The sequence below is a fragment of the Podarcis muralis genome, chromosome 1, assembly GCF_964188315.1.
Source record: "Podarcis muralis chromosome 1, rPodMur119.hap1.1, whole genome shotgun sequence".
Lineage (NCBI taxonomy): Eukaryota > Metazoa > Chordata > Lepidosauria > Squamata > Lacertidae > Podarcis > Podarcis muralis.
The window spans coordinates 72,911,621-72,936,948 of record NC_135655.1 but is presented as its reverse complement, the minus strand read 5'-3'; the positions used below and the strand labels follow the sequence as shown (position 1 = coordinate 72,936,948).

Sequence of the window (25,328 nt, the reverse complement as noted above, 5' to 3'; positions counted from 1 at the left end):
CTCCCCACTTTCAGCTACTCTCTGAAGACTGGAGAAGAGACCCTCTTAAGAATATTAAGACTACGTGAAAAATAAATATAATATTTTAGCTGCAGTTCATTCATTTTCAGAATTGTAGTTTTGTTATTAAAAAAGTACACCTAGACATTCTGTTGTTGCACCCATAATCTAGGTTTAAGGTGCCATTTAGCTCCTAGCTTTCATATCACAGTTTTTAACACTGCAGAGAACCCATGTAGAGGTAATTTAATTTTTTTATTTTAATAAAATTTATTTGCGTCAGCCATCGGCCATGTAGAGGTAATATGAACAGCTTAGAAAGAAGCTGGGATAGAAAATTAGATTTTAAGAGAAGAACCTGAGTTTATGGCTTTGAAAAAGCACAACTGAGAGGGCAGCAAAGACAATGAGAAGAGTCAACAAGCCTAACTACAGCGTTGATATTTTATGGATAACAGTCCTAAACTCTGTGAAAGTACAAGAGAATGAGTGCATGTGAGGGTCCTAGGAGAGAAAGAGAATGTGTTTTTGCCTCAGGGCAAGAGAAAGACGTTAACATTCTATCAGAAGACATGACAACATTGGCAAGAGCCTAACTGTAAAAGTTGCAAGTCACAAACTCAAGTTTAGAATAACTAAATAAGAATGCAATTTTCTTGTTTCAGCAATCTCGCCTATCGCATGAAACAAATAATCTCAAAATATATGAGTGCAAGTGTTCATTAAGCAGAAAAGATGTACTGGCATACCAGTGACCACAAATTATGTAATTATACTGTAACACAGTACAAAGAAAGAAGGAAGTGAGGGAAATTCAGAATTTAAATTCAAGTAAGCAGGATTAAATGGGATATATGGGTGACTGATTTGGCAAGATAACCAAGTTGTCCAATCTGGCTAAAAGAGAATGGAAAAAGCTTGCCTCCTAACAACACCTTGAAGACATAGAAATCTAACCCCTAATTTTAAACGTTAAAGCCTACACAAAGAAACACAAACAGCCAGTGCAATCACAACAAAAACACATCTATCTTAAGAGTACATAACTAAGGCAAGAAGAACATAATGTGCATCAGGAAGAAATGGAAATTCCTATAAACACTGACATCATTCATGATTTTACAGTTAAGATGTTCCACATTTTTTCTAAATTGCAGCTAGGTCCGTGAGGGCAGCAATTAGAAACCGAATTTTTCTATTTACTAAATAAAAGAAACCAAACATATACTAAAATGAACCACATTGTATGGGCTACAAAAACTGGAAGCCTGGAAGTTATGTATTAATGGAATTCAACCTTACCTATAAATGAATGAATGATAAAGAGACTTAAATTACACCTAAATGGGGAAAAATTGAAAGGAACTGTCAGCATGAAAGAAAAGTGAAATGGACCAAAGAAAAAAAGACAGTAATAACTAGTGTTCCAAAAGATTCAAGAAATGGTTTGTCACATACAGCTGCTCTCCAAAATAATTATATTCAAATAATCAGAATAAAACTCAATCTTCCCACCCACAAGACTTTAGATACAGCCATTGATGCATTTCATTTGGGAACTCAATAACTGCTACCCTATCACTAAAATTATTCTGTGATAGCCAAAGAAACACTATTTCCACTAAGAAGCTATGTATATTGTGCAGAATGTGCTGGTTAGGATGTCATGCAAGTGTATATGTTTTCATCATGACACAAATCCCATTTTTGCATGCTAATATATTTTATGTATAACTTGCTCTTTGTTTTAATATAGGACCCCAAATCAATAAATACTGGACATGTCTAAGTATCAGTGTAACCAAAATATGTTTGAGAAGTGATCATGAGGGAGTCTTGCCCATGCAGAGGTTTTAAAACAAGCCTACTATGGGGAAAGAAAGAAAAATAGACAAGTTGCATATCTGTTCAGGTCCACTTCACCATGACACTTTTCCTACATGGCAATATTATTAATTGGGGAGGCATTGAAAAATGTTAGACAAGAATCAGACAAATTACCCATTGCAAGCTAAAATGCAATTTGAGGATTTTTACCCTTTGCACATGTAAGGGAAGTGTTATGCATGAAGCAGCCTTACCATTTTCAACAAAAGACTCAATACCAATATACATAAAACAAAGCCAAAGTAAATAACCAAAAAAATCAAACATTCTGCAACAAGATTTCAAAGCTTGTTAAATATGCATATGTAACACTTAAGTTCAATAAAACTTTGTATTATTTGCTTATCTGTAGTTTACGAGTGTTTATGTGACAGCAGCCAGGTTGTTAGTTACGTCTGTGCCTCTGTGCCTTAATGAAGGAGCATTAACAGGTATTGTTAAAGAGAATGAAATGGACTACTGTTAACTTGGTCACTAAAAAGCAGCAGCATAGAAATTCTTCAACCCCAATTCATGTCAACAAAAATACAGTCGTACCTTGGAAGTCGAACAGAATCCATTCTGGAAGTCTGTTTGACTTCCAAAATGTTCGGAAACCAAGGCGTGGCTTCTGATTGGCTGCAGAAAGCTCCTGCAGCCAATCGGAAACGCCGTCAGACTTTCGGCTTCCAAAGAACATTCGCAAACTGGAACACTCATTTCCGTGTTTGCGGCATTCGGGAGCCAAAGCGTCTGAGTACCAAGGCATTCAGGATCCAAGGTACGACTGTAAAAGCAAGTTATGATAAAATTAAGATGCTACAATTTAACGGTTACATGGCATACAGTGCTTTAAAAAAACTAACCTTAGGTTCACTTTCTGCTTCTTCGTCCTCTTCTCCTTCTTCTTCACCTTCCAATTCCTATGTTTTATTTTTTTTAAAGTAGGATAAGAATGCTTTTTTAAAGGAGCAATACTTTCTACTGATGACAACAATAACATGTCCAGAACTAAACTCAATGATGCTTTACTCCTAAGACTGAAATTGTTTGCAAGTAGAAATATTTAGTTACAGGATTTCCTTAACCTTCATATATTCTCATGGCTCTTGACATTAAGCAACCTTCCCATGGGTGTCTGCAGTCATTTTTCCAAGGCAGGGAGGGATAGGGTGGAGTAAACACTCCAAACAAACAAACACATGCTAGCATCAGAGAAAAGGTAAAATCTGGTGACTTAGCAGTGACAAACCCAAGGCAGATTTGGTCTTTGGGAAACCTGTATTCCAACTCTTCCCTCCATTGTTTCTCAATGGGTAGGCCTGTTGTCCATCTACAGATAGTGAAAAGATGCCCAGTCTAACTGTTAAAACCTATTCCCTGTCTCCGTTCAACCCCCCAATTCCAGTGCTGCTACAGTAAGCTTCACTGCCCCCACCCTGCTGCATTTACCCCCTAACATGTCTCAACATGTCTAACAAATCTATCAGAAAACCATTATCTTTCACCAGACTTACTTGACAGAATATGGCTTGGCAAATGCTTCCCAACATGGCTGTAGTTCCCAGTTCCCCAAGCACCAAGACAGGCTAACTCTCACACTGACTTATGGAACATACATGACTGAAACATGTGCCTCCTTGGATTCTCTCATAGAAAGCTAAATATTACCTTTTTTTCCCCATAGGGAAAATGTGACAAGTAGATTAAACAGTATTTTACTCACCTCCTCTTCTCCTTCCTCTCCTTCTTCAAACTAAAAAGGGGGGAAACTTGTTTAGATCCTAATTTAAACCATTAGCACATGAAACACAATATTTGAAGATACGCATTCCAGATCAGATCCCCAGCACTTGGGTATATAAGTACTTAATATTTTCATCTCAAGTCCATACACTAACACTTTCATTTATATCCTAATGAAGGACTTAATGTAGTCTATTAAGCTAAATGCAAAATTGAATGGCTATATGAGGTCACAGTATTAACAAACCTTATCAATTTTCACTAACATAACCAGCTTCATCTCCAGTCATCTGTTTATTCTTTAAGACTAGTTAAGAGAAATTAGAGAGCAATTACATCAGTAAGGAAAAGGCCAGCAGATCACTGTCTTAAAGGTGGGGTAGTGCAGTGCTTAGGATATTGTGCTGAGACATCCCAGTCAAATTTCACCTCAGCTACAAGTTCAATGGCTAGTGCTAGGCAAGCTGCTATCCTTTCAGCCTCAGCCTCCCCCTGCACTGTAGGGATAAAATCAACATACTGTACAGAACTGTTCTAATGATTACTGTTATACCGTGCCATAATGCTATTAGTTATTAAAATGTATTTCTGTAGCAAGTATTTCTGCAGCAAGGATTATGCTTTTCCAGAAGCAGGAAGAGGGGCCCTGCAACAAAATTTTGCAGTATTCTCACCTGCTAGCAGGAATGCTCTTGTCCAGGGTTCCAGCCAAGCAGCCATTACCCCATCCGGATACTAAAAAGCTGTAAGGAGCTCTTTTTCAGCAGACACTCAGCATTCCATGTCTACTGAGTATCCTCAATCTTAATTGGGTTGTTTTTTGGTCATTTTTTGCCTCCAAAACGTGTGTGAAGGGTAGCTTTCTGGTTTTCCTGAGCATGCAGATACTTCCCTTTTCATATTCAGAGGCCCCATTATTACTCAAGTTTTGTTGGAATTGACCACATCACTTGGCTATTTCAGGGAGTGATAAGGACACAATCAGTTCTCCAGACAAAAGCTGACTATTTATGAATAAATAAAGCACACACACATACACCACCCTCGACACATGGGATATTCACAAATTAAGATAATCTTAAATGTATACATACATTATCATCATCCTCTATAGCTTCCCCAGTGAAATAGAGTACAGCACGGGGAACTATTCTTTCACGGAAAAAGTGTCCAACTTCAAAATCTATAGCTAAAGTACACTCTGAATCTTCATCCTGGAAAGTTAAGAGGAAAATGTAGGTAAAATATACAACAACTGATTTCTTGGTCAAAGTATTTATTAGGTTATTAGTTTTAATAAAGTATTTATTATTAAAGTATTTATTATTTTAATAAAGTATTTATTAGGTGGGGGGTGGTACCTGCAGTCCAAAAACAGTGACTAGAGTTTACGTACAAGACTCAACAAAACACAAGATGGCTCAAGACCACAGCTGATGCCAATAAAATTGTACACTGCCACAGATAAAAGTTACACATGAGCAGAAAGGCACTTCCTGCATATGCAAGAAAGCCCCACAGAATTTTCCCAGTTTCCCAGTCTTGTTGCAATTTCTCCCGCCACAATGTCCCACCAAACTCCATTCCGGAAGATCCCTCAACCCTGAGAAGGAGATTTTGAAGGAGAGACAGGAGGCTGGGAAGACCTGTTTTGAGCAGAAATCCACAACTCTATCTCAGGAGCCAACCCATATTAAGTAACTGATTATTAGCTATCCTTTGAAGTTTGTTGCCAGAAAAGAGTCTACCTCAACATGTTTAATGGTAAGGCTGGAACAGACTATAAAAATATTAAAATTAACTTACCAGTGATTCTCCATCTCCTGAAACTACAAAAAGACAAGAAGTCAGTCTAAACTGTTTATAAACCCAACCCTGCTGCAGGTTCTAGTGTGAAAGCTATTGTTACGTGTAGATGGAGCAAGAAATATCCTTAGCTTTCTCTGGGTGTCTTTGCTAATGGAGAACTAGGACTCCATTTTCAAAGCTTATCGTTTCAACTAGGTCCTTTTATTTGTCTCTTGGGTCAACAGCTTAGGGCCAAAACAGCATGTGAGAAAAATTGGACAGGTAAAAATGAAGTGTGCAAAACACACCCTGACACGTTTCAACACAAAAGATGCAGCTTTGGAACTGAAACTCACACAGGATGAATGTTTACAACATCAGAAAGGAAAGTTATTCACCCCAAGCCCACATTTACCTCAAATAATGGGAATTCAAAATACTTTCTATAATACAAAAGTTAAAATGCAAGCATCATCATTCTGATCCAGCCACATGGTAATACATTGATCCAGAAGATAAAAACTGAATTTCAAATCTAGGTCCCTATGATAAGCCGCCTTATAATTGCCCCCATATAGCTCATACCTCTTGTTGCAACTACATGGAAGAATGAATGCATGAACCAACATGACTGCATTGGATCCTAGCAGCAATTCACACAGACTTCCCCACTTTTTACCCCTCCTGTGCCTGTATGAATAGTTACTAGACCAGCCTTTCTTAACCTTGGGCCCTCAGATGTTCTTGAACTACAACTCCCACTGTCCCTGACTGCTAGACAGAATGGATAGGAATCATAGGAGTTGTAGTCCAACAATATCTGGGGAGCTGAGATTGAGAAAGGCTAAATGAGACGGTAGTATGATTCTACTGGCTCTTATGCCCGCTGCTGCATTAGGAAAGATAGCATGATGCCCTCTAGATGGTGTTGAACTGCAGCTGCCACCATCCCTGACTCTTGGCCATGTTTGACCAGGACGGACGTGACTTGTAGCCCAAAACATCTGGAGAGCACCATGCTCTGCAGAGTTACCAATCTCCTGCTTCAAGAGAGAAAAAGCCACCACTTGAGTGCTACCTTCCACTTTGCCCTTCAAAATGTTGCTTCTGAACATGGTGATTCAAAGAGCAGTTTGGAGGTTCAAGGGACATCAATAGCAAAACAAGCTCTGAAAAAGACAGGGCCTCATGAAGCTCCATCCTTATTTCCTGCCCAAAGCATGCATGAGCATTCCAGAATTTAGAACATTCTGAAAAGAGAATTTCAGCTGAACTAGCCAGAAACTCCTTTTTAAATTTACAATTGGCTTTCTCTCTATGCCCACCCACAGAACGGATGGACAAGCCTTCTAATCAGAACCTTGTGATATGCAAAGAAAGAGATCATTTTAATCTTTTGATGAGCAGCATATGCAAGAAAAAGTTGGCATCATGTTGTGGTTTGGTTTTTAAAAACTGAACACTGACACACGGGTTGTCAAGACAAGAGGAGTGCAAAAGTTAATATATTTCAGTTTTTGTTTGCTAAAGAAAGATGGGCTCTCCTAGCAAGAAAGAAACCTGTAAGATCTCCTTGAAGCCATTATGAGCAATGCTATCCTGATACATAATAATTGCTTTTTTCCAAGTCACAGAATGCCCTGTTGTCAGCTCTGCAGCCTAATCACCACAGGCTATTAAATCAATTTTAATCTTCCATGCAGTTATTTGGATTTAGAACTCTACAGCCCTCATGTGGTAAAAACTGGAACAGGTATGCAATATTTAGTTTTTAACAACTTTATACCTTTTTCAGGCAGCTAAAATAAGGCAGCTCATAATTGTAGCTGAATTTGTGGTGTGTAACATGTTTCAAGATAAGATGTGCTGGAAGCCTAAACTATTTTAGATGTATCTTGCTGATTTATGAGTGACAGCAGGAAGGTTTCGGATCCCTACTAATGACATCTAACATCTTGGCCATCAGTTAACTACAAAAAGTTTCACCGACTAAAGGCCTTTTTTTCCTTTAAAGATCACTGCCTATCAAGAAAGTAAGCTGAGTATGCAATACCTGGTTAACTCCTTCCCTGCATACCTGATTCAAAGTACAGCCGTACCTCATAAGTTGAACAGAATCTGTTCCAGAAGTCCATTTGACTTCTGAAACACTTGGAAACCAAGGAGTGGCTTCCGATTGGTTCCCGACTGTGCAGGTAGACCAGTAACAATAGTGGAAAAAAGTTCAAAAACTGGAACACTCACTCCAGTTTTTGATCATTCGGAAGCTGGAACGTTCGACTCCCAAGGCGTTCGGGAGCCAAGGTACGACTGTAACTGGAAGAGACTGAGGCAGGAAGAGAACCCCTTTATCTTCATCTCCTCTATGAGGAGTCAAGAGCCTAATTTCTTGTTTAAAAAAGCCAACCTATGAAAGGTAGGTAAGGGAGGATTTTCAAATTACTTTTCAAAGTGTTGATCACCAACTGTACGGATAACCCCGCCACTCCCAGAAAAACCTCTTGCAAATAAGTGTTCAAAAAGCATCATGTGTGGTATCTTAATGGCAAAAGCCATTTTGATTCAGCTTTCATATAAAAAAAGAGAAATGGCACCCTCTATGAAACCTACAGAGCTCCTGCTAGAGGCTGGCTAGAGCTGGGGGACACAGAGGGGGCACATTTTGTTGCAGGACCCCACTTTTAAAGGGGTCCACAAACTGTCTTAGAACATACTCAGGCTCCTGATACTAAAGTTTTTACAAAACTAATAACAGCCTTAACAGACTGCTATTCTTTGTTTATTTGCTCCATGCTTGTTATATGGAAATAGCTAGCTAAAATAAATATGAGTATTCCTAAATAGGAACAGATGAAATTTAACCAAACTTACCTTTTATTGGACTGAAGAAGTTAAAAAATGAGTCATTGGGTACTTGTTTAGTAATTGTTCTAACTGTGCCTCGGCCCTTGTGTTTTTGTTTCTTCTTTATTGTTTTAACTGTAACATTTTTTCCTTTCTTCCAGTCAATAGTACATCTGGAGATGAAGAATTTATATGTCAGTGACATTTAAAAAGGAGAGTGTCACATTGAACACCTGGTAGCTTTTCAAGCCAGTGGTCAAGTCCTGTAAGAATAATGGCAGTTTTCTTTAGCACTGCTGCTTGAGTTAGTCTACATTGTGTGACATAATATTCCAATACATAAACCTATCTGAGTGCAATAGCTCCTAAAGTTCTGCTTGTGGGAAAGTGACCTCCCTGCACCTTTCATCCCCTTTCCCTAAAGTCTGCAACTAGAACAAGAGGATATGGCAGGTGGAATTGTGATTTTTCACTGCATTGTGTCCTGCTTGTAAACTCTAGTAATTGATGGTTTTTTAAGAATGGTCAGAGTCCCCAAAATTAAAGCTAGCTGGGTGGATCCAGAGACAGATGAGGGGAAGTCTGTTCCCCACAATAGGGTTTTCCTGGTCCCCCCCCCCCTACCAACATGGACACTGGAGTGAGGGGAGAAATGCCTTTCTGCTCATCTAAGACAACCATGGATCCAGGTTTAATTTAATACTTTAATCAAAGAGCCATAGAATCAAAGAGTTGAAAGGTACTCCATGGGTCATCTAGTCCAACCTCCTGTGATGCAGAAATCTCAACTATGAGATATATGACTAATGGCCATCCAACCTCTGCTTAAACTCTCCAAGGAACAAGAGTCCACCAGCTCCCGAGAGAGTCCGTTCCACTGTTGAACAGCTCTTAGTGTCAAGAATGTTCTTTCCAATGTTTAGTCGGAATCTCTTTTCTCAGTGGCGGACTTGGGTACTATGGCCCCCTATGCAAGGCCAAAACATGACACCCCCCCCCCCCAGCCCTCGCACTGCATTCTCAAAGTCAGGTAAGAGAGGCACAGGGCTTTGGCAGGGAGGCATGAGGCTCTGGCATGGTCCTAGAGCCCTGCTATCTCCATCTCAAAGCTGGACAGGCGCTTATGGGACTTTGGAAAGAGGAAAGGAGGAGGAAGGGCCCTAGGACCTAGTCAGAACCTCGCACCTACTTCCCAAAACCTGGCACCTCCCTTTGAGAAGGTGACCCCTTGGTTCAGCATCCAGTCCATGTGAACCACTCACACAGCTGTAAATCCATCCCGGCCTTTCTTTTAACTTAAATCCATTGGTTTGAGTGCTAGCCTATGGAGCAGGAGAAAACAAGCTTACTCCATCTCCATGTGACAGCTCTTTAGATATTTGAAGATAATAGCTATCCCATCTCTTCTCAGTATCCTCTTTACCGGGCTAAATATACTCAGTTCCCTCAACAGTCCCTCGTAAGGCTTAGTTTCTAGGCCCTTTATCACCCTGACCACCCTCCTCTGCACGTATTCCAGCTTGTTAACATCCATCTTAAACTGTGGGGTCCAGAACTGGACACAGGACTCCAGGTGTGGTCTGACCAAGGCAGAAAAACAGCTTGTTTTTGCTGCTGCATCACATTGTTGACTCATGTTAAGCTTGTGGTCCTCTAAGACCCTCCGATCCTTTTCACTTGTACTACTGGCAATAGTTCTGTGATTGCTGATCCAGTATACTACATTCATTCATAACACCAGAAGTGCTTTCAGAGTGATTTTATATTTTGACCACATATAGTTATAATGGTACCTTAAACTTCAGACTAGAAGCTCAAAAATGTTTAAGAATATATTCTTACCCCTCACAGTCAACAATTTCAGGGCCTTCAAATGAAAAGGGATCCGTCTTATCTGGCTCCGACTTCATCTTGTAGGTTTTTGTCAGAATCGAATTAGTAAAATAGTCATTGGGCTCGAAGTAGAACTCTAATGTGAAAGACTAAAAGAGATCCATTTTTGTTGTAAAGCTCTCAACTATTTTTGGCAGACAGAAGGTGATAAAGTGTTATTAGTAAACAATATTTGTATTGGCAATGCACCCTTTGCAAAAATAAAAGTTCAGATCCTACATTGTAACAGTCTCATTTTACACTGTTCTATTAAAATGTAATAAAACATGAATAAGATAAACACACACAATAAATAATTTGGAACAATTAGTGTGCTATGTTTTCTTGACAGGTTTTGTATTACAGCTATTCACAGTACTTCAACCTTATGTACAAAGTTCTGCTTTTTTATTTATTTATTTATTTGCTTTTCAAACAAAGCTTAAAGGCTAATCTTAATACAGTGCACACTTAATTCACAAGAAGATATGCACACATACAGGGCAAACAAGCACCAGCATAGTGGCAGCTCAAACCATGACAGTTGAATACAAACATTTAAAGCTGTATCCAACTGATGTCCCTCAGCTGATAAAAGCCTCTGCTGGACCAAAGAGCCTTCTGTGAGTGGAATAGGGATTAATGCCATCTTTAACAATTCCCCTGACTCCAGGTTTTTTTGGGGGGAAGGGGGGATAGGATATGGGAAATTGCCAAAGGTCACATTGCTCACTCAGGCTTCAGTCAGTGGAGGAACACCAATTGGATACAACCCTTAACGTTGGTTGGGGGACAATGACAAAAACATCCTACGTTCATATCTAAAAGCACAAGTGTTATCTATTGTCAGCAACAATGGCAGGGCAGGTAAGAATAGCAGAGTATCAGATTCCCCCCCCCCCCCAAAAAAAAAGGTTTAGAGAATGTGTCAAAGCATTTGAGAACATCATCACATGAATTATTTGATTATATATTGCTCAACTGAAGAAATAATTCAGAACTAGTCACCAGGCATTTCCCCCACTCACTTGTACTGTTGCTACCTATTCCACCTTCTTGCCACTGTCATAATAATCAGCTAACATTTCCAAGCTACAAGAAAAATGGAGGGCAAACACCCCCACATGAGCCAGAGGCAGTTTGCTGTGCAGGTGCTCATTCACAAGGAGCAGTTAAGTGCTAACTTGTTCAAGAAAAGCACGAAACTGTAAAACCTTTGGTGAAAAATAATCCAAAATCAATTATCTTATTTCAGGTCTGAAAACCAGGAGAGAATTAAAACTTTACTTAAGTAACCACAATATGGATAAAAGCTTCACTACAGTGCATTCAAAGAACAGAAGCTTAAATATGTTCTAACAGAACTCTCACATATTGCTTAGTTTTCTAATGGCAAACTGCTCTTATGTGCCAAGTGAAGTCAAGAGCTTGGAGTACTTCCAGGAACAACAGGATGCCATATGAACAGTTATTCCAGCCACTGATTTCTGTTTATATTACTAGAGCTAGTTCTCACTAGAGAGCAGATAAAAGCTTCTCCCACCCTCTTTAAAAGGTAATTCTAATCCTTTAACATATAAATAGAAGTAAAATGCAAACCCAGCATGTAAGATACTAGCAGAAGACTGAGCAGTGTAACCAACTTAAAACTTTTCCAAGGCAAATCAAAGCCGAGGTTGTTAATAATGTGGGGTCAACTCTCTGAAGGTGAAGCCATGTAATGCTACTGAGCACAACTTCCTCCGAGTGCTTCTATTAGATCAATACAGTATAAAACTCTATTTACTGGGCAAAACTTTTCACTAAGAGCAGTGGACTACTGAATAGTTTCTCTGAAGTGACCCACTAAGCAATATATATATTTAGCTACTTTCACTGCATGCAGCCCAACAGAAACATCTCCCAGAGAACCTAATTCTCTAATTAATGCCATTAACATTCTAAATGAGGTACTAGGAAAGATCTGCATCTTCCCTTGCTCTGTGGAGGTTGTTTAAAACTAGTTCAAATATGTTAAGAATATCTTCCTTGATGGTGAAGCAATGATACAGAAGACTTCTTAACACATATTAAGTGGTTCTGTCTAGTTTTTCAATTCTTGAGTCACTGTATCAACTTGTTCCTTGAAGCAGAACAAAAGGATCCTCCTATTTTTTGGAACCTTTCCCCAGGACAGCAGAAATGGATTAGTTTCACTTTGTTGGTTGTTGCATGTAACATTTCGCAACAAAGGAAAACTAAAATACAGTCCCAACAACCCACCAATGGCAGAAGAAACCTATACTCGCTCACCATACATGAATTAGCGACACATCTTAAGTTTACATAAATGATTACCAAACCTATACTGAACTCTATCCCTTGCCGAGTTCAGTTATTTTGCTTATGATACTCCCATAGATTGAAAATGAGCAAAACCTATGAACACTGACCAACATCTCTTCCTATTTTCCTTCCCTGCTCCATTTTTGTTTATTTTATTTCTTTGCTGGTAAAGTTTTAGTTTTAGTTTATATCAATATAAGAAACATGCTTCAATAAGGATTAATAAAAGACCTAATTCAAGTACAAGCTCATATTATTTTAAAACATTGTTTCATTAATTGTCAGTAGGTGGTGCTATTATAACTGTAGTTTTAAATGCCTGATCTAATAAAGAAGTCCCCAGTGGGATATACAGCTGAGTTCATCTTCTAAGGTTAAACTTGATACAATAAGATAAAAATGGAAATCCTCCACACTCAAACTATTAATGGATACCATGCCCCTCACAAGTTAAATCATATTAAATTCTTAGAAGTTAAATCATACTAACCATAGGCTGTCCTGGCTCAGAAAATTTTACTTTGATATCCTGCAGGTGCTTCAAAATTGGCTCGTCATATTCCTAAACAAAAATGGTAAAGCTATGATTAAGATGAAAGAAATGGCTGGCATCTCATAAAGAGCCAAATGCCTCCAATGCAAGTTCTCAAGTTTACTTAGATACCATCTTCAATTTCAAGTAAACTGTTTCTGCCTCAGTTAGTACTTCAGTCAACTCTATATATTAACTAACACACTAACCCCCCCCCGACTCCCAATACAGTTGACTCAATAATAAATGTATCTCAGAAGGTCAAGAGGGATATGTGATTAGGTGTGCACTAATTTAAGAGAAGGAGAGATGAGAGATCCCGATTTTTGGACAACAACGAGACAGCAAGTAAGGAGAAGGTAAATCAAGAAAAGGCCAAAACAGGGACAGAAGTAGCTTACTGAAATGTGCAAGTTGTAAAGTAATTAGAAAAGCCCAGCAAAATTCTAACAAACAGCATGACAGTGGCCTGGCTCACACATACATGTGCTGATGCAGGCTGCCCCGTTTTGCTGCTTCCTGACTCTTGACATGCTGGAACAAGCCTAGACTTGTTTTGTAGTCCAAACCCATGAAAGCAGGTTTGGACAACAGTTCAAGTCAAAGCTTATGGTCTGTTGCAGCGAGAAGTGGGAGACAAGTGAAGTGAGGACTTCTGAGCAGCATGAGCAATACTCTTTTAATGTGATGAGTGAACCAGAACATCACATGTTCATTAATACTTATTTCCAGGCAAATCTGTCACAGATCCCTTTCCTGTTCGCATTTGTCGTTATCAGTTTGGTATTTGAATTGAGAGAGCATGACATGTAAAAACACTAATTAACAAACAGCCTTTTTATAGGCATTACCTGTACTAATTCACTCAGCATATCTACATTTCTAAATATTGTGAACCAAAAATCTGGGATTCCTTTGGGATTTGTCTCTTCAGCTGCTCCTGCTTCTTTTTCTTCTATTACTACTTTATTTTTCACATCTCCCTAATAACAGAAAAGAAAGAAACTTCTTTAAAGGTTTTGACCAGAAGCTAGTCAACAAATATATTCAAAGTTGTTTGTAAAATGCAAATACCCCATTTCCTAGGTGTTCTTTTAATGTTCTTAATGCAGAAACATTGTCATTATAAAAAGTATTTGCATCTAAAACAAAACTTGGGTGGTTGTGAGGCTAAGGGCTATAAAAGGCAAAAATAGCAATTTTAACACAGATTGGTATTGCTTTATTACACAAGTAAACAGCTTGGGTCATACATTATATCTCATTGACACATGGTAATTTATGGATTCTGAGCTGATTTAAGTAAATTTGTATAACTTCTCAATATATACCATTGAAATGTATGTACTGTGACTGTGTATCTTGTTTATTATTATTTGTTAAATGCTATGATGGGGAAAAATATAACCTTGGGTGGTTTTGCGCCTATCAGTATGGAAACAAAATGACACCCCACCCCCACCACACTTTCCCTAAAAAAATGAGGCAATGGTTTCTCCATATTCTGGAGAGTTCCAGGGTATGCAAAAGTAAATTAGTCTCTAATTTAAAAAAACAAAAACAGCATCTAAAAATAGTTTAACAAGGACACATTTTCATTTTCTTACTCTCCAGAATGCCCCCTACCCACTATACAGTAATAAAGCACTAATGTTTCCAAACCTGAACCCTTTTATACTTTGTAACTCAACTGGGAGAATTTCAGGAGGCATGCAGACACAGTAATAAAAAATAGGGGAATATTTCCCTTTTAGAGCAGTTCAGAGATTACGATCACTGGAGGAGGCCCTCTCGCGGGTCCACCAATCTCACAGGTTCTGGCAGCAGTAGCTTGTGAGAGGGCCTTCTCAGTGATGACCCTAAGAATGTGAAGCTCCCTTACAACACAGGTGCATCAAGTACCCTATATTTTTGTTTCCTTAAAATGTGTTGAATAAAACTATTGCTTTTGAGTTGCTGTAACCCATCCTGAACCTTCTGCTGAAAAGCAGGTAGGAAAGACAAAAATAAAATAGATCAATAATGATGTGTCCCCAAAACGGAGATAACAGACATGCAAAAAATGCCTGCTTTTTCTCATCCTGGGTGTTACTGTAGCACTGGAATGGAACCCATTAGCAGAAGAGGCTGTCAACAGGTTACGAACAGTGCAAATGACTAGATCAAAGCAGTTTCCTGGCCAATTTCATTAGGCATGCAGCTAAATATCTTAGTAACTCAAGCTCATGATGTGCTCTGCTAGGACAGGTATTATTTTAATTAGATCACTTCATTAGGTTGTCTGAAGTTTACTAGGAATATTACACATCACAGCTTAAATTATTTTAGTAATTGTGTTCAGAAGCAAATTCTACTTACGGCAAGTTTTTCTTCCTCCTCATTTTCACTGTGCCATTCTGCTTCTGCCTCTGTGGGTTCAGCACCACCAGTGATAAAATCCCTTCTCTGCGTAATTAGTATAAAAATTGTAGACAAGTTAGAACATACTAAGGTTATCCAAGAGCACTTAAGAGTGCTGTGGAAAATGGATCAACAATGGTGGTTCCCAGTATCTGCTCAAATGAGTTAAGGAACTGTATAAACTACTATCTCAGAAGTATTAGGAATACGCTTCATTTTTTTAAATCTAACACCCAAATGACTTTATCATCAAACAATATCTGAGAGTGACTTAGGTTTCTGGTATTTTAGATACTCTAACCAAGGTACAGGGCAACAAATATCCTTTGAACGTTGTAAATTAAAGTAAAAAGAAAAGAAAAGTTACTTTAGCTGAACAAAAACTAAATACACTATAATGCCTAAAAAGAGAAAATGAAGTGCAGATTACAGCTGTGTAGCTGCTGAACAGTTCAAACATGAAATTGACCAGGATCAGAGGAATCCTGAATAACTATACCATAAAAGAATACCAGTATTCTAAATGCCAAAATAATCAATTATAGAATTAAGACTTAACAGGAAAGGCCTAATATAGTTATTGCTTTAGGTAAAGGCTACTAACAGCAGGAACATTAGTTTTATATATCTAGCAGCTGTCTTAGAGGAACCACTCTGCCTATTGTTCTCACCTCCCTTTTGTCAACACATGCTAAACACATACCTAAGTAGTCAGGCTTTGAGAACACTTCGGATAGCTATATGCAAGTTCTCATGAGATAGTTGACAGAAATAAAATAGCAACCACACAGTGCAAAGAACAACTCAGTTTTAGGCCCCTCACAATGATAGTTGTTGTTACAATTACAGGAAGATGAAGCATAGTTCCACTAATATTAGTTAAGACTGCAAGGAAATTTACATGCCTTACCTTATCAAAGAGAGGCTGGTACAGGGCTGCATATTTTCGCTCTAAATCATGAACTTCTTCATAAAATTTAGCTTCTATATGGGCACATTTCACCTGAAGCTGTTTCAAGGCATCAATTCTTCTTTTTACTGCTTTTGGTAAGCTAGAAACAAAATTATTTAGAATTTACATAGCAGCAGCACCTAGCTTCTTCCACCTAATAAGATTTTCACTACTTTCCAAGTATCTCCAGAATTCAGAGAAATTTCCTGTCCCTCTCCGAGGCTGGAGGCTTTCATTAACCTCAGGCCGAGCTTGCTACATCAAATTAACATATGTACCTAATAGTAGCAAGTGCATTTTTGGACTTGTGAATCTTTTACTTGTGGCAAGTGGTGTTTCTCATTCTTACGTTTCAATGTAGCTGGAAGGAGTGTGAGGTGCATTATCAAGTCGATCCTGTAAAGCTGCCAAGACTTGTGGATTCTGCATTACCTGGTCTGCTAACTTTTCTGTAAAAGAAGAGTTTAAACAAATCTCACTATAACTTTATAATTTTATTAGGCATTTATTTTGGCATCATTTCCACATAAAATTCAAAGCAGGGAATTCTTAGATGGGGTATTGTGCTCCCAAAGGAACAATGAATCTATCTGGAAATATAAGACGTTCAAATTACAAAAGCTGTGGATGATGAAAATAAGATGACATTGAAGAAAAGTTCTTCAGAGGTACAAAGTACAGGTCAAAAGCTATCCATTCATTCAAGTTCCCTTATTGTCCCCAGCAACTTAAGCTGCATTTCTTTGGAATTTTAAGCAATTCTATCCCTGAAGGCCCAGTGCACAAAACAGAACATGTAATCAAAACAGATTTCTTATTCTGGGGCCAGGATTAAAGAACCATCCCTATTCATACCCAGCATCAACTAGTTGCCCAAATATGAAGATATTATCTCAGTTCCTGAAAAGATATGAACTCCAAAGAAAATGTGCAAACCTGGCGAGCAGTCTTCAAGAAACTTCTGATTTAGACCTTTGATGTATATGCAACATAACAGAAGGCACACGGAAGTTCTTGGCATACCCTTTAAGACAGTGGTCACAGCTTATGCTGCTCTGCCATCTCTGTCCACTAACCCTTCCCTCTACCTTCTACATTGCTATAGCAAACATAACTTTTACCCAATCAGGAAGAGGTGCAGGAAGGAGCTATACACAAAAACCAGGATAGGATGCACAGCAGCAGCATAATTTCTCACACCTTCAGAGCTTTTAAAGGGATAAAAACAATCTCTGGAAACCCTAACCACACACTCATTCTGCATTTTAACATACTTTTGAAACACAGTATTTTAATCAGTTACCTTTTTTATCACCGGTACCTTTAGCAGCTTCCACAGAATCTGAGGCAGCATCTTCTGTTTTACTGCAAAAACATATTTGAGAGATATTTGCATAATATAATATAACTTAATTCAAGTAAGCTTTGGTAAATGGGGCAGATCCAGGGTAATGCTCACTGGAATGCCACTCACACTGAGTGGTTGGGAGAAGGACTAAAAAGCAGAACTTTGAATGATTCCTCCTTTCTTCTGTAGTCCATTGTTCCAAAGGGCTGCCCTTCTATTCATGACAGGACAAGTTCCGGATCCAACCCAATGTAAACTGGTATTTTAAAAATTAGTAAAGATATCAATTTATTGTTGGCAGTTTTGACACTCAAATGAACTTGTACAATAGGCACTTAAAAATAAATCAGATTTTCAGTTTTCCATTACTTTTGCCAAGATTGTACACAGGATAAAGGCTAAAGATGCTGTTAGGTGAATTATACTGCATTCTAGGTGTGTGTGGAAAGATTCTTATGACACATATTTCCAAACAGCTTGCCAGGAGAATTTCATTGGTTAGGAATCACTATTTCTAAATTTCCAACTTGAAAAAGAAATTGGAGAAAATTAAACTGTAACCCTGGTTTAAGGAGCTATTTGACACCTAGCTTATATATCAAAGTTTCTAAAACTGGATGTGGCTCACATACATCATTTGAACAGCAATGCCCCTCAAATATTTTACTGAGGGGGCTGAAGGGATCTTGGTCCTTAGGAGTTGGCCCCTATGGCACATAGTATGGATGCCAAAAGAGACAGACAAATCAGGAGTTTGTGGCATGCCAGGGCAGGAGCAACAAAACCTAGTGTGCCTACCTAAGACAGAATGAGCTCCGCCTGCCACTCCAGTGCAGGACTGCATTCCATTCCATAGCTCAAAGCCACACCCCTTCCCACCGGCCTTCACATTTCTAATTAAGACCAGAAGGAAACACATCATAAAACATGAGGAACTGCATATTTAACTGTACTGTACCCTGGAGTTGCACTCTTATATTCTCAGTTGGATTTTTATACACCTGCCAAGAAGTTGGACCACTACTGTTTCAGGACCTATTCTTCCTCTCTTGCTTTGTGAATAGTAGTTTGGCTATAACGCTAGTACACAATTTGAAGCACAGGTTCTAAAAATTCTCAGTAAGCTTCTCATGGGTAACTAAGAACAAAAAAAACAACTTAGGGACGATCCACAAGTTCTATGTTTTAAGGGTCTCAAGAATGTACAATGCACCATAAACTGACCATCACTCCTTGACACAACATCACCCAGTAATGGGGCTAAACAGACCTACCAATTTCACACAGATTGGAAGAAAAAAAAGCACAAACATTTTCCATTATATATTTTCAGAAATGTTTAATGCTTTTCAATTGTGTTGTTTTCCTGTTTTGTCGTTTGCAGTGCTCCTTTGGGAAGAAAGGCAGGATATAAACTTAATAAATGGTCATCATCTCCTGACTCATTAGACGGGCTACGTCTTAACCAAAGAAAATCTGTGTAGAAAATATGTTTTATTAAGTCCAGTGAAATATTTTCTCAAGTACAGACAACTCCCCATTTGCATGGTGGTTGTGCCGAGAACATTGCATGTGTCAGTGATCACACATCAATCAGACAAGCGCAAAATGTTCACCACTAATTCTTAAAGACCCATAATTTTCAGGACTTTTCAGAACCTACCTGTTATCTGCCATCTGCAAGATCTTTTATCCACCTGTAAGACAATACAAACAAAGAATTTAAAAGTATGCTGATATGTTTCCAAAGCAACTTTCATGGAATAGTATTATTTTTGCATATTATTTTTACTAATAGCCACTTACAGCATAAACCACTTCTGAATCACATTTACAAATTGTTTCAGCCATCTTGTATTATGGAATGGACTTGCTTTTAAAAGTTGAAATACATTTCTCTCTGTTATTTTCCACTGAAAGCCTATTGAATTGGGCTTAGCAGACTAAAAGTCAATCCTAGAATGTGTAAGATATATGGTTTTTCCCCTTCAATAACAAACATCCAAACAACACCAGCACAAACTAAAATCCCTACATTATAGTTCATGTATTTCATTTTTGCAATACGAGAGGTAGAACTTATTTAGCCAATCACAACTTTTGAAAAAAGTTTAAATGAACTGAGAGCTTGAATAAACACATTGTACATAGTAGAGCTGCCCTCTATTCTCTATTACTTTTGTAATGTATATAGATCAAAGATCTCTATACTGACATCTGCAAGGAGTTGCTGCTCTTAACTGCATTCTAAGAAATGTAACTTTAAGAACTTGTGCTTAAGCATGCTTTTCATTCCTCCCTCCAATTTTTTTTCTTGTAAATAAATAAAAAAATAAATATGAATCATTTGCAAGTGTTGAAGAGAGAAACTCAAGAAATTACTCCTGTGGGCAGGATCAGAAGCAAAAGTGAGTGAAATAATGGGTGCAACTCTTGCTTTGTATGATAGGGATACATTCCAACTACAGAGAAGTTGAGGGTTTCTATACAAATACATGCCTCCATCCAGGCAAGGAAGCAGTATCGTCATTGTTATGCATTTGAGGGTCATGGCCTAGGCCATGGGCTGAGAGGCTATCTCCCCAAAACCACACCCATCTGTCAATCAACTGGCATCACCCTATTGCAGAGTTTTTCAAACTTTTCATGTTGGTGGCACACTTTTCAGACACACATCATTTCATGACACAGTAATTCAGTTTTATTAGCAAACCAGAGGTTAAACTAACCCCTTATAAGAGTGTTTGCATGACACACCTATACACTGCAGCCAACACACTAATGTGTGACGACACACAGTTTGGAAAACTCTGCCCTATTGGGTCGGTGATGGCAGCTGACAGGTAGGGATTCTGTTATGCATTGGCAGAATTCCATGTAGACAGAATTGAACTGTTCATCAGCTGAAGATGTCATGACATCAGAACTGACAAGTGGGTGGTCAATTCATATATACCCAGAAAGTATACTCATATATACTCTGGAGCGTGGTTTTAGAAAATTGTCCATATGACTACAGTTAAGTGACATGGATGTCATATTGTAGCAGGTCAGCATCAAACCATATTTTGGCATTACAAGCATGAGTATCAGACTTATGCTCTTCCCTTTGCTCCACTATGAATTTAAGACAAACCAGTGTGCAATTTCATCCAAATTTTGTGTTTCCTGAAAATGTGGGGGGGACGGACCACTAAGGATCAGAACTTATGGCAAGTATCTTTGCAGTAGCCACAATATATGGCTCTGGCAAAGGATGCATGTAGGCCAGAGCAAGGAGGAAAGGGTTGGAAAGGGTTGGAAAGCACATACAGTGCAACTGTCACCTTGCTGGGGGAGGGAGTTACCCCAGAGGGAAAATACTCGGAATCATGACAAGTGAAGTAGAAGTAAAGGAACTAAAAGCCCACATGGAGCTGCAGTGGTCTTGCTCAGAGAAAGAAGGCAGGCTGGCATGATGCTGGTCAGATAAGAGAGGGGGAGCCAAAAAGGCCTCACAGAGCTGTTGCCAGCTTGTTCAAGACAAGTGTAGGAAGACAGTCTACAGGAGAGAGGTCCACTGCTCTGTTGAGCTATGGTGAGGAGCCTACAGGGAAGGAGGGAGGCTTCCTCTTCTCACAGCTGAATTTTCTACAGCAGAAATTGAAAACTATTGTCTCTTGCTTGTTCATTGTCAGGCAATAATATTATCTTTTTACAGAGAGAGAGAGAGAGAGAGAGAGAGACATACAAAACAGCCCTTCCCAAGTGAAAGCCTTGCAAGGAAAGCAACTGGTTGGGTGCTGCTGCTGGACAGTGGCATAACACCCACCCACCCCTTTTAAGAGAGTTCATGTGCACAGTGTGTACTGGCTAAAAAGTGATTCTGCTGAAGCCTTGGTGGTGCTGCAGGGGAAGGGAGCCTGGAGGGAGGAGACACCCTGGACTCTGGCTCTTTTTTTGTTTCTTTCCTGTGAATCTATGTCCCATGAGAAAAGTGTTTCTCCACCTCTGATACACAATATCAAAACTCTCCAAAATATATTTCGGTTACATTTTAGCAAAGTTTTACAATGATAGATATGGTGCAGATTTAAGTTGTTGCTATTGTTTACAAAGACACTCTTAAAAATCTACTGCAAATCACCCAGATTACTACTTGTAGATTCTTACCTACTTTTGTAGATTCTTACCTACTTCTGCCCACAAGATCACATGACAAACTTAAAAGCAGGTAAGAGCAAAAATCTGAAAGACCCATTCATTTGGGAAAAGGCTATTCATCGCAAATCTGGGCCAGCTCACTGTTTCATAAATTTAAGATGAAGTATTTCTGACTTATGGTCAGAAAGATTAAGAAAACAGCTAAACATGCAGGAGTGATCGGAGCAACAGTTACTGCAACAATACTAAAACTATACTTTACACCCAATATGAGGCTGCTGAAAGAGTCATCTTTCTCAAGTTCTCCCTGTCTTCCCATTTAGGATAATTTATTCCATGTTGTGACAATATAATACTCTGAGTTTCTGCCTTGCATGTTATTGGCATTAGCTGGGAGGGTGGGGAGGAGACACAGACAATGTATTGACTGCATTAAATGGGATATGGATGAAGCGTGGCGGGGAGAGAAGAACTTGATATGGGGCTGCAATTTTTGGCAGCAGTCCTGTGTCATGTGCAACACGTAGTTATGACCTCTGTAACAGAGCAAAATACCTACTTCAAAGATATAAAATATTAGAAGTACCACTTTGAAGCCCAGAAGAGAAACATCAGAATATTTAACCATAATCACAACTTATAAGCAACTTCTAAAGATATGTAGCCTGCAAAGGTAGTTAAATTAAAGTTTACTGAATGGTCAATATATGGGACATAATTAAAAATAAAGGCACCTTCCGTGAAGTTGCTATCAAGTAATAAGACAAAGTTTGACCAATTCAGTCAGCAATAGATTGTTTCATAGATGGAATGCTAAATTCTACTTTGACTTTCCCCCATCATTATCCACACTGACAGCCAGTGTGTTATAGTGATTATAGAGTGTTAGACTAGGACCCATGAGACTAGGGTTCAAATCCTCACTACGTCATGAAGCTCACTGGGTGACCGTGGGCTAGTCACTGCCGCTCAATGGGTTGTTGCGGGAATTATTTGAGGAGCGGGGAGAACCATGTAGGGCCCTTGAGCTCAGTGGACAAAAAGGTGGGACATAAAATGCAATAAAAAATAAAAAATAAATACAATAAATAAAATATCCATGGAATAACATTAAAACTACACAAAGTAGTTTAAAGAAATATGTAAGTGACAAAGTGTATTAACACCAAATTCTCAAAGTCAGTCAAATATGAAAAGAATTATACCTAAGAAGCAAGAGCATTTTAAGAGACCATCTACACTGTCAGTTGAAAATATTTAAACAAAACTGCTGGTAAGTGTCTATATTTTGGGAGCCTTCCAAAAGTGGATTATTTGTTATAATTAATGCAACCACAATTAAACTACAAGATTTGCAGTTTCATCAAGTCTTGTAGTCTTGTAGACTGGGCTCCTCTGGGAGGAAGGGCAGGATATACACTGAATACATACAGCTACTAATTATTACTATTCATATGAACCAGAGGACTGCAGTTCAGTTGTAGAACATTTGCTTTGCACCCAGAAGGTCCCAAATTCAACTATCAGCATTTCCACGTGGAGCTGGGAATATCCCATCTGAAACCCTGAAGAGCTACAGCCAATTAGTTAGAAATAAATGTGCAAAACAAACTAAATGGGCTGACTCCATATTTTATTTCATAACATCTATATACTGCTTGACTGTACCCCAAAACCCCTCAAATTGGTTTAAGATCTAAGATAGCTGTTTAAGTTTATTCAGATATAAATCCAAAATGTTTAATGGGCCTTGTGCACACTTATTGGAGAGCATCTGTCATGAAGTGGGATTTAATTCTTATAATGTACAGTGGTGCCTCGCAAGACGAAATTAATCCGTTCCGCGAGTCTCTTCGTCTTGCAAAGCACGGCTATTAGCGGCTTAGTGGCTTTAAGAAAAAGGAAACAAACTCGCAAGACGTTTCGTCTTGCGAAGCAAGCCCATAGGGAAATTCGTGTTGCGGAACGACTCAAAAAACGGAAAACCCTTTCGCCTAGCGAGTTTTTCGTCTTGCAAGGCATTCGTCTTGCGGGGCACCACTGTATAGGAGCTCATGGCTATCCAGCTGCAGTTGACTTCAACTCCTATCAATCCCCTGAGTATTCAAATGGGAGGAATCAAGATGAAGCAATGGTAAATAGGAGCAAACGTTTGCAAACTAACAGGGGAAAGAATCTGTATGCTAAGGAACACAAACAGTAGTCATGCTGTGATTCTACTACAGGAAGATTTCAACCCATATGGTGTTATTGTGTACACAATTCATTACTGAACATTATCTTCCACAATGCCACCTATTTTAAGAACTTGACTGAGTTTCACAGTAGTGCCCAGAAACCACTTCCACTGGTGTGAAATACATCTTGATCAGCTAAGTGTTACATTTAAAAGTTTCTCCGAGCTGACTGACCAGTCCAGCATGATGAAACTTGAGTTCCCAAGGTCTTGCATTTATCAGACTCTTTCAAAACTTGCATCAAGTGCAAGTCAATTATCTTTCTAAGCCTGGAAGATGGTGCGGCCCCTGCAATAAGAGCTACAAGTAGCGATGCCAAACCACAAAGGAAAATTATGGCTTCCGTTACAGAACTTGCAGTCAGAAACCCTCGGGCAGGAACAAAACTATGTGTTCTCTATACAGCGGCGGAGGGGGTGGAGGCTGGGAGGAAGAGAGGAGCAGAGACTAGAGGGCGCTGGCAGGAAAAACAAGGGCCTGCCAGGTTACATACTGCAGGGCCTACATCGGGAGAAAAAAGGGGGGGCGCTTTTCACGGTGTCTGTATCTATCTATACGACAAGCCTTTCATAAGGCGCGCACACACGGCGCCAACTGACATCCCCGCACCGCAACTCCCGCCCCCGTTTCCCACGGCACACCTTCCCATTTTTAAAGCGGCGTGGCTTAGACAGCAGGACTGGAAGAGAAATCGCAGAGCACATGGCCGAGAAGAGGTACGGGAGAGAGAGGAAGCGACACGCGCGCGTATGGATGAGCCCGGGGTCCGCCCTGAGGCGGCGGGAAAAAAGCGCCTCTCCTCCCATCCGCCTGCGGCAACCCGTGTGAGGAATCGCCGCCACAGAGCGAGGAAGCGCCGCATCCCGGAGCCTTAATAGCCGCTCCGCCGCGCCCAGAGCCGAGGCCGCTCCTTAAAATGGTGCCCGTGCTGGGACCGGACTGCCCCACCCGCTCCCCTGCCTGTTTCCCCCCGTCAGCCGGGCCTCGGCAGCACAACGGGGCCTGCTCGCCTTCCTCTCCGCCCTTCAGCCCGGGTGTGCAGCAGCAGCAGCAGCACAACAGGCCCGCTCCGCGCTGCGCCCCGCCTCGCCCCGGCCCAGCCCCCGCTATCCCCAACTCACCTAGCCCGGCCCTTGCGTCTCCTCACGCCCGCAATAGCAGCGCCCAGGCTGATCCTCTCACTCCGACTCACTCGGGGCTGCGCCGCCCTAAAGAAGGCCGCCTCCCATTGGCCGACGCGACAGCGCCGCGCGCAGTAAGAGCCGTTCGGATTGG

General features: G+C 39.7%; 1 protein-coding gene and 1 non-coding gene across 3 annotated transcripts in view; both read right to left on the bottom strand.

Annotated features, from left to right (window-relative positions):
- Positions 1-25,328, bottom strand: part of NAP1L4 (nucleosome assembly protein 1 like 4) — a 32,072-nt gene extending 6,744 nt beyond the window's left edge. The window contains exons 1-15 of one of the 2 annotated variants that reach the window (XM_028733449.2): positions 25,175-25,328; positions 19,337-19,370; positions 17,629-17,690; positions 16,675-16,774; positions 16,284-16,425; positions 15,332-15,418; positions 13,825-13,956; positions 12,932-13,003; positions 10,087-10,226; positions 8,272-8,417; positions 5,419-5,441; positions 4,707-4,826; positions 3,593-3,622; positions 2,733-2,789; positions 1,303-1,340 (exon numbers count right to left, since the gene is read on the bottom strand). In XM_028733449.2, the coding sequence (XP_028589282.1) occupies positions 1,335-1,340; positions 2,733-2,789; positions 3,593-3,622; positions 4,707-4,826; positions 5,419-5,441; positions 8,272-8,417; positions 10,087-10,226; positions 12,932-13,003; positions 13,825-13,956; positions 15,332-15,418; positions 16,284-16,425; positions 16,675-16,774; positions 17,629-17,690; positions 19,337-19,350 (1,131 nt within the window). In that variant the 5' untranslated portion in view covers positions 19,351-19,370; positions 25,175-25,328 and the 3' untranslated portion in view covers positions 1,303-1,334. The remainder of the gene's footprint in view (positions 1-1,302; positions 1,341-2,732; positions 2,790-3,592; positions 3,623-4,706; positions 4,827-5,418; positions 5,442-8,271; positions 8,418-10,086; positions 10,227-12,931; positions 13,004-13,824; positions 13,957-15,331; positions 15,419-16,283; positions 16,426-16,674; positions 16,775-17,628; positions 17,691-19,336; positions 19,371-25,174) is intronic. The other variant, XM_028733440.2, reaches the window with a different exon arrangement.
- Positions 14,999-15,126, bottom strand: LOC114585879 (small nucleolar RNA SNORA54). Its single transcript, XR_003704007.1, has one exon. It is a non-coding gene; the product is annotated as a small nucleolar RNA SNORA54 (small nucleolar RNA).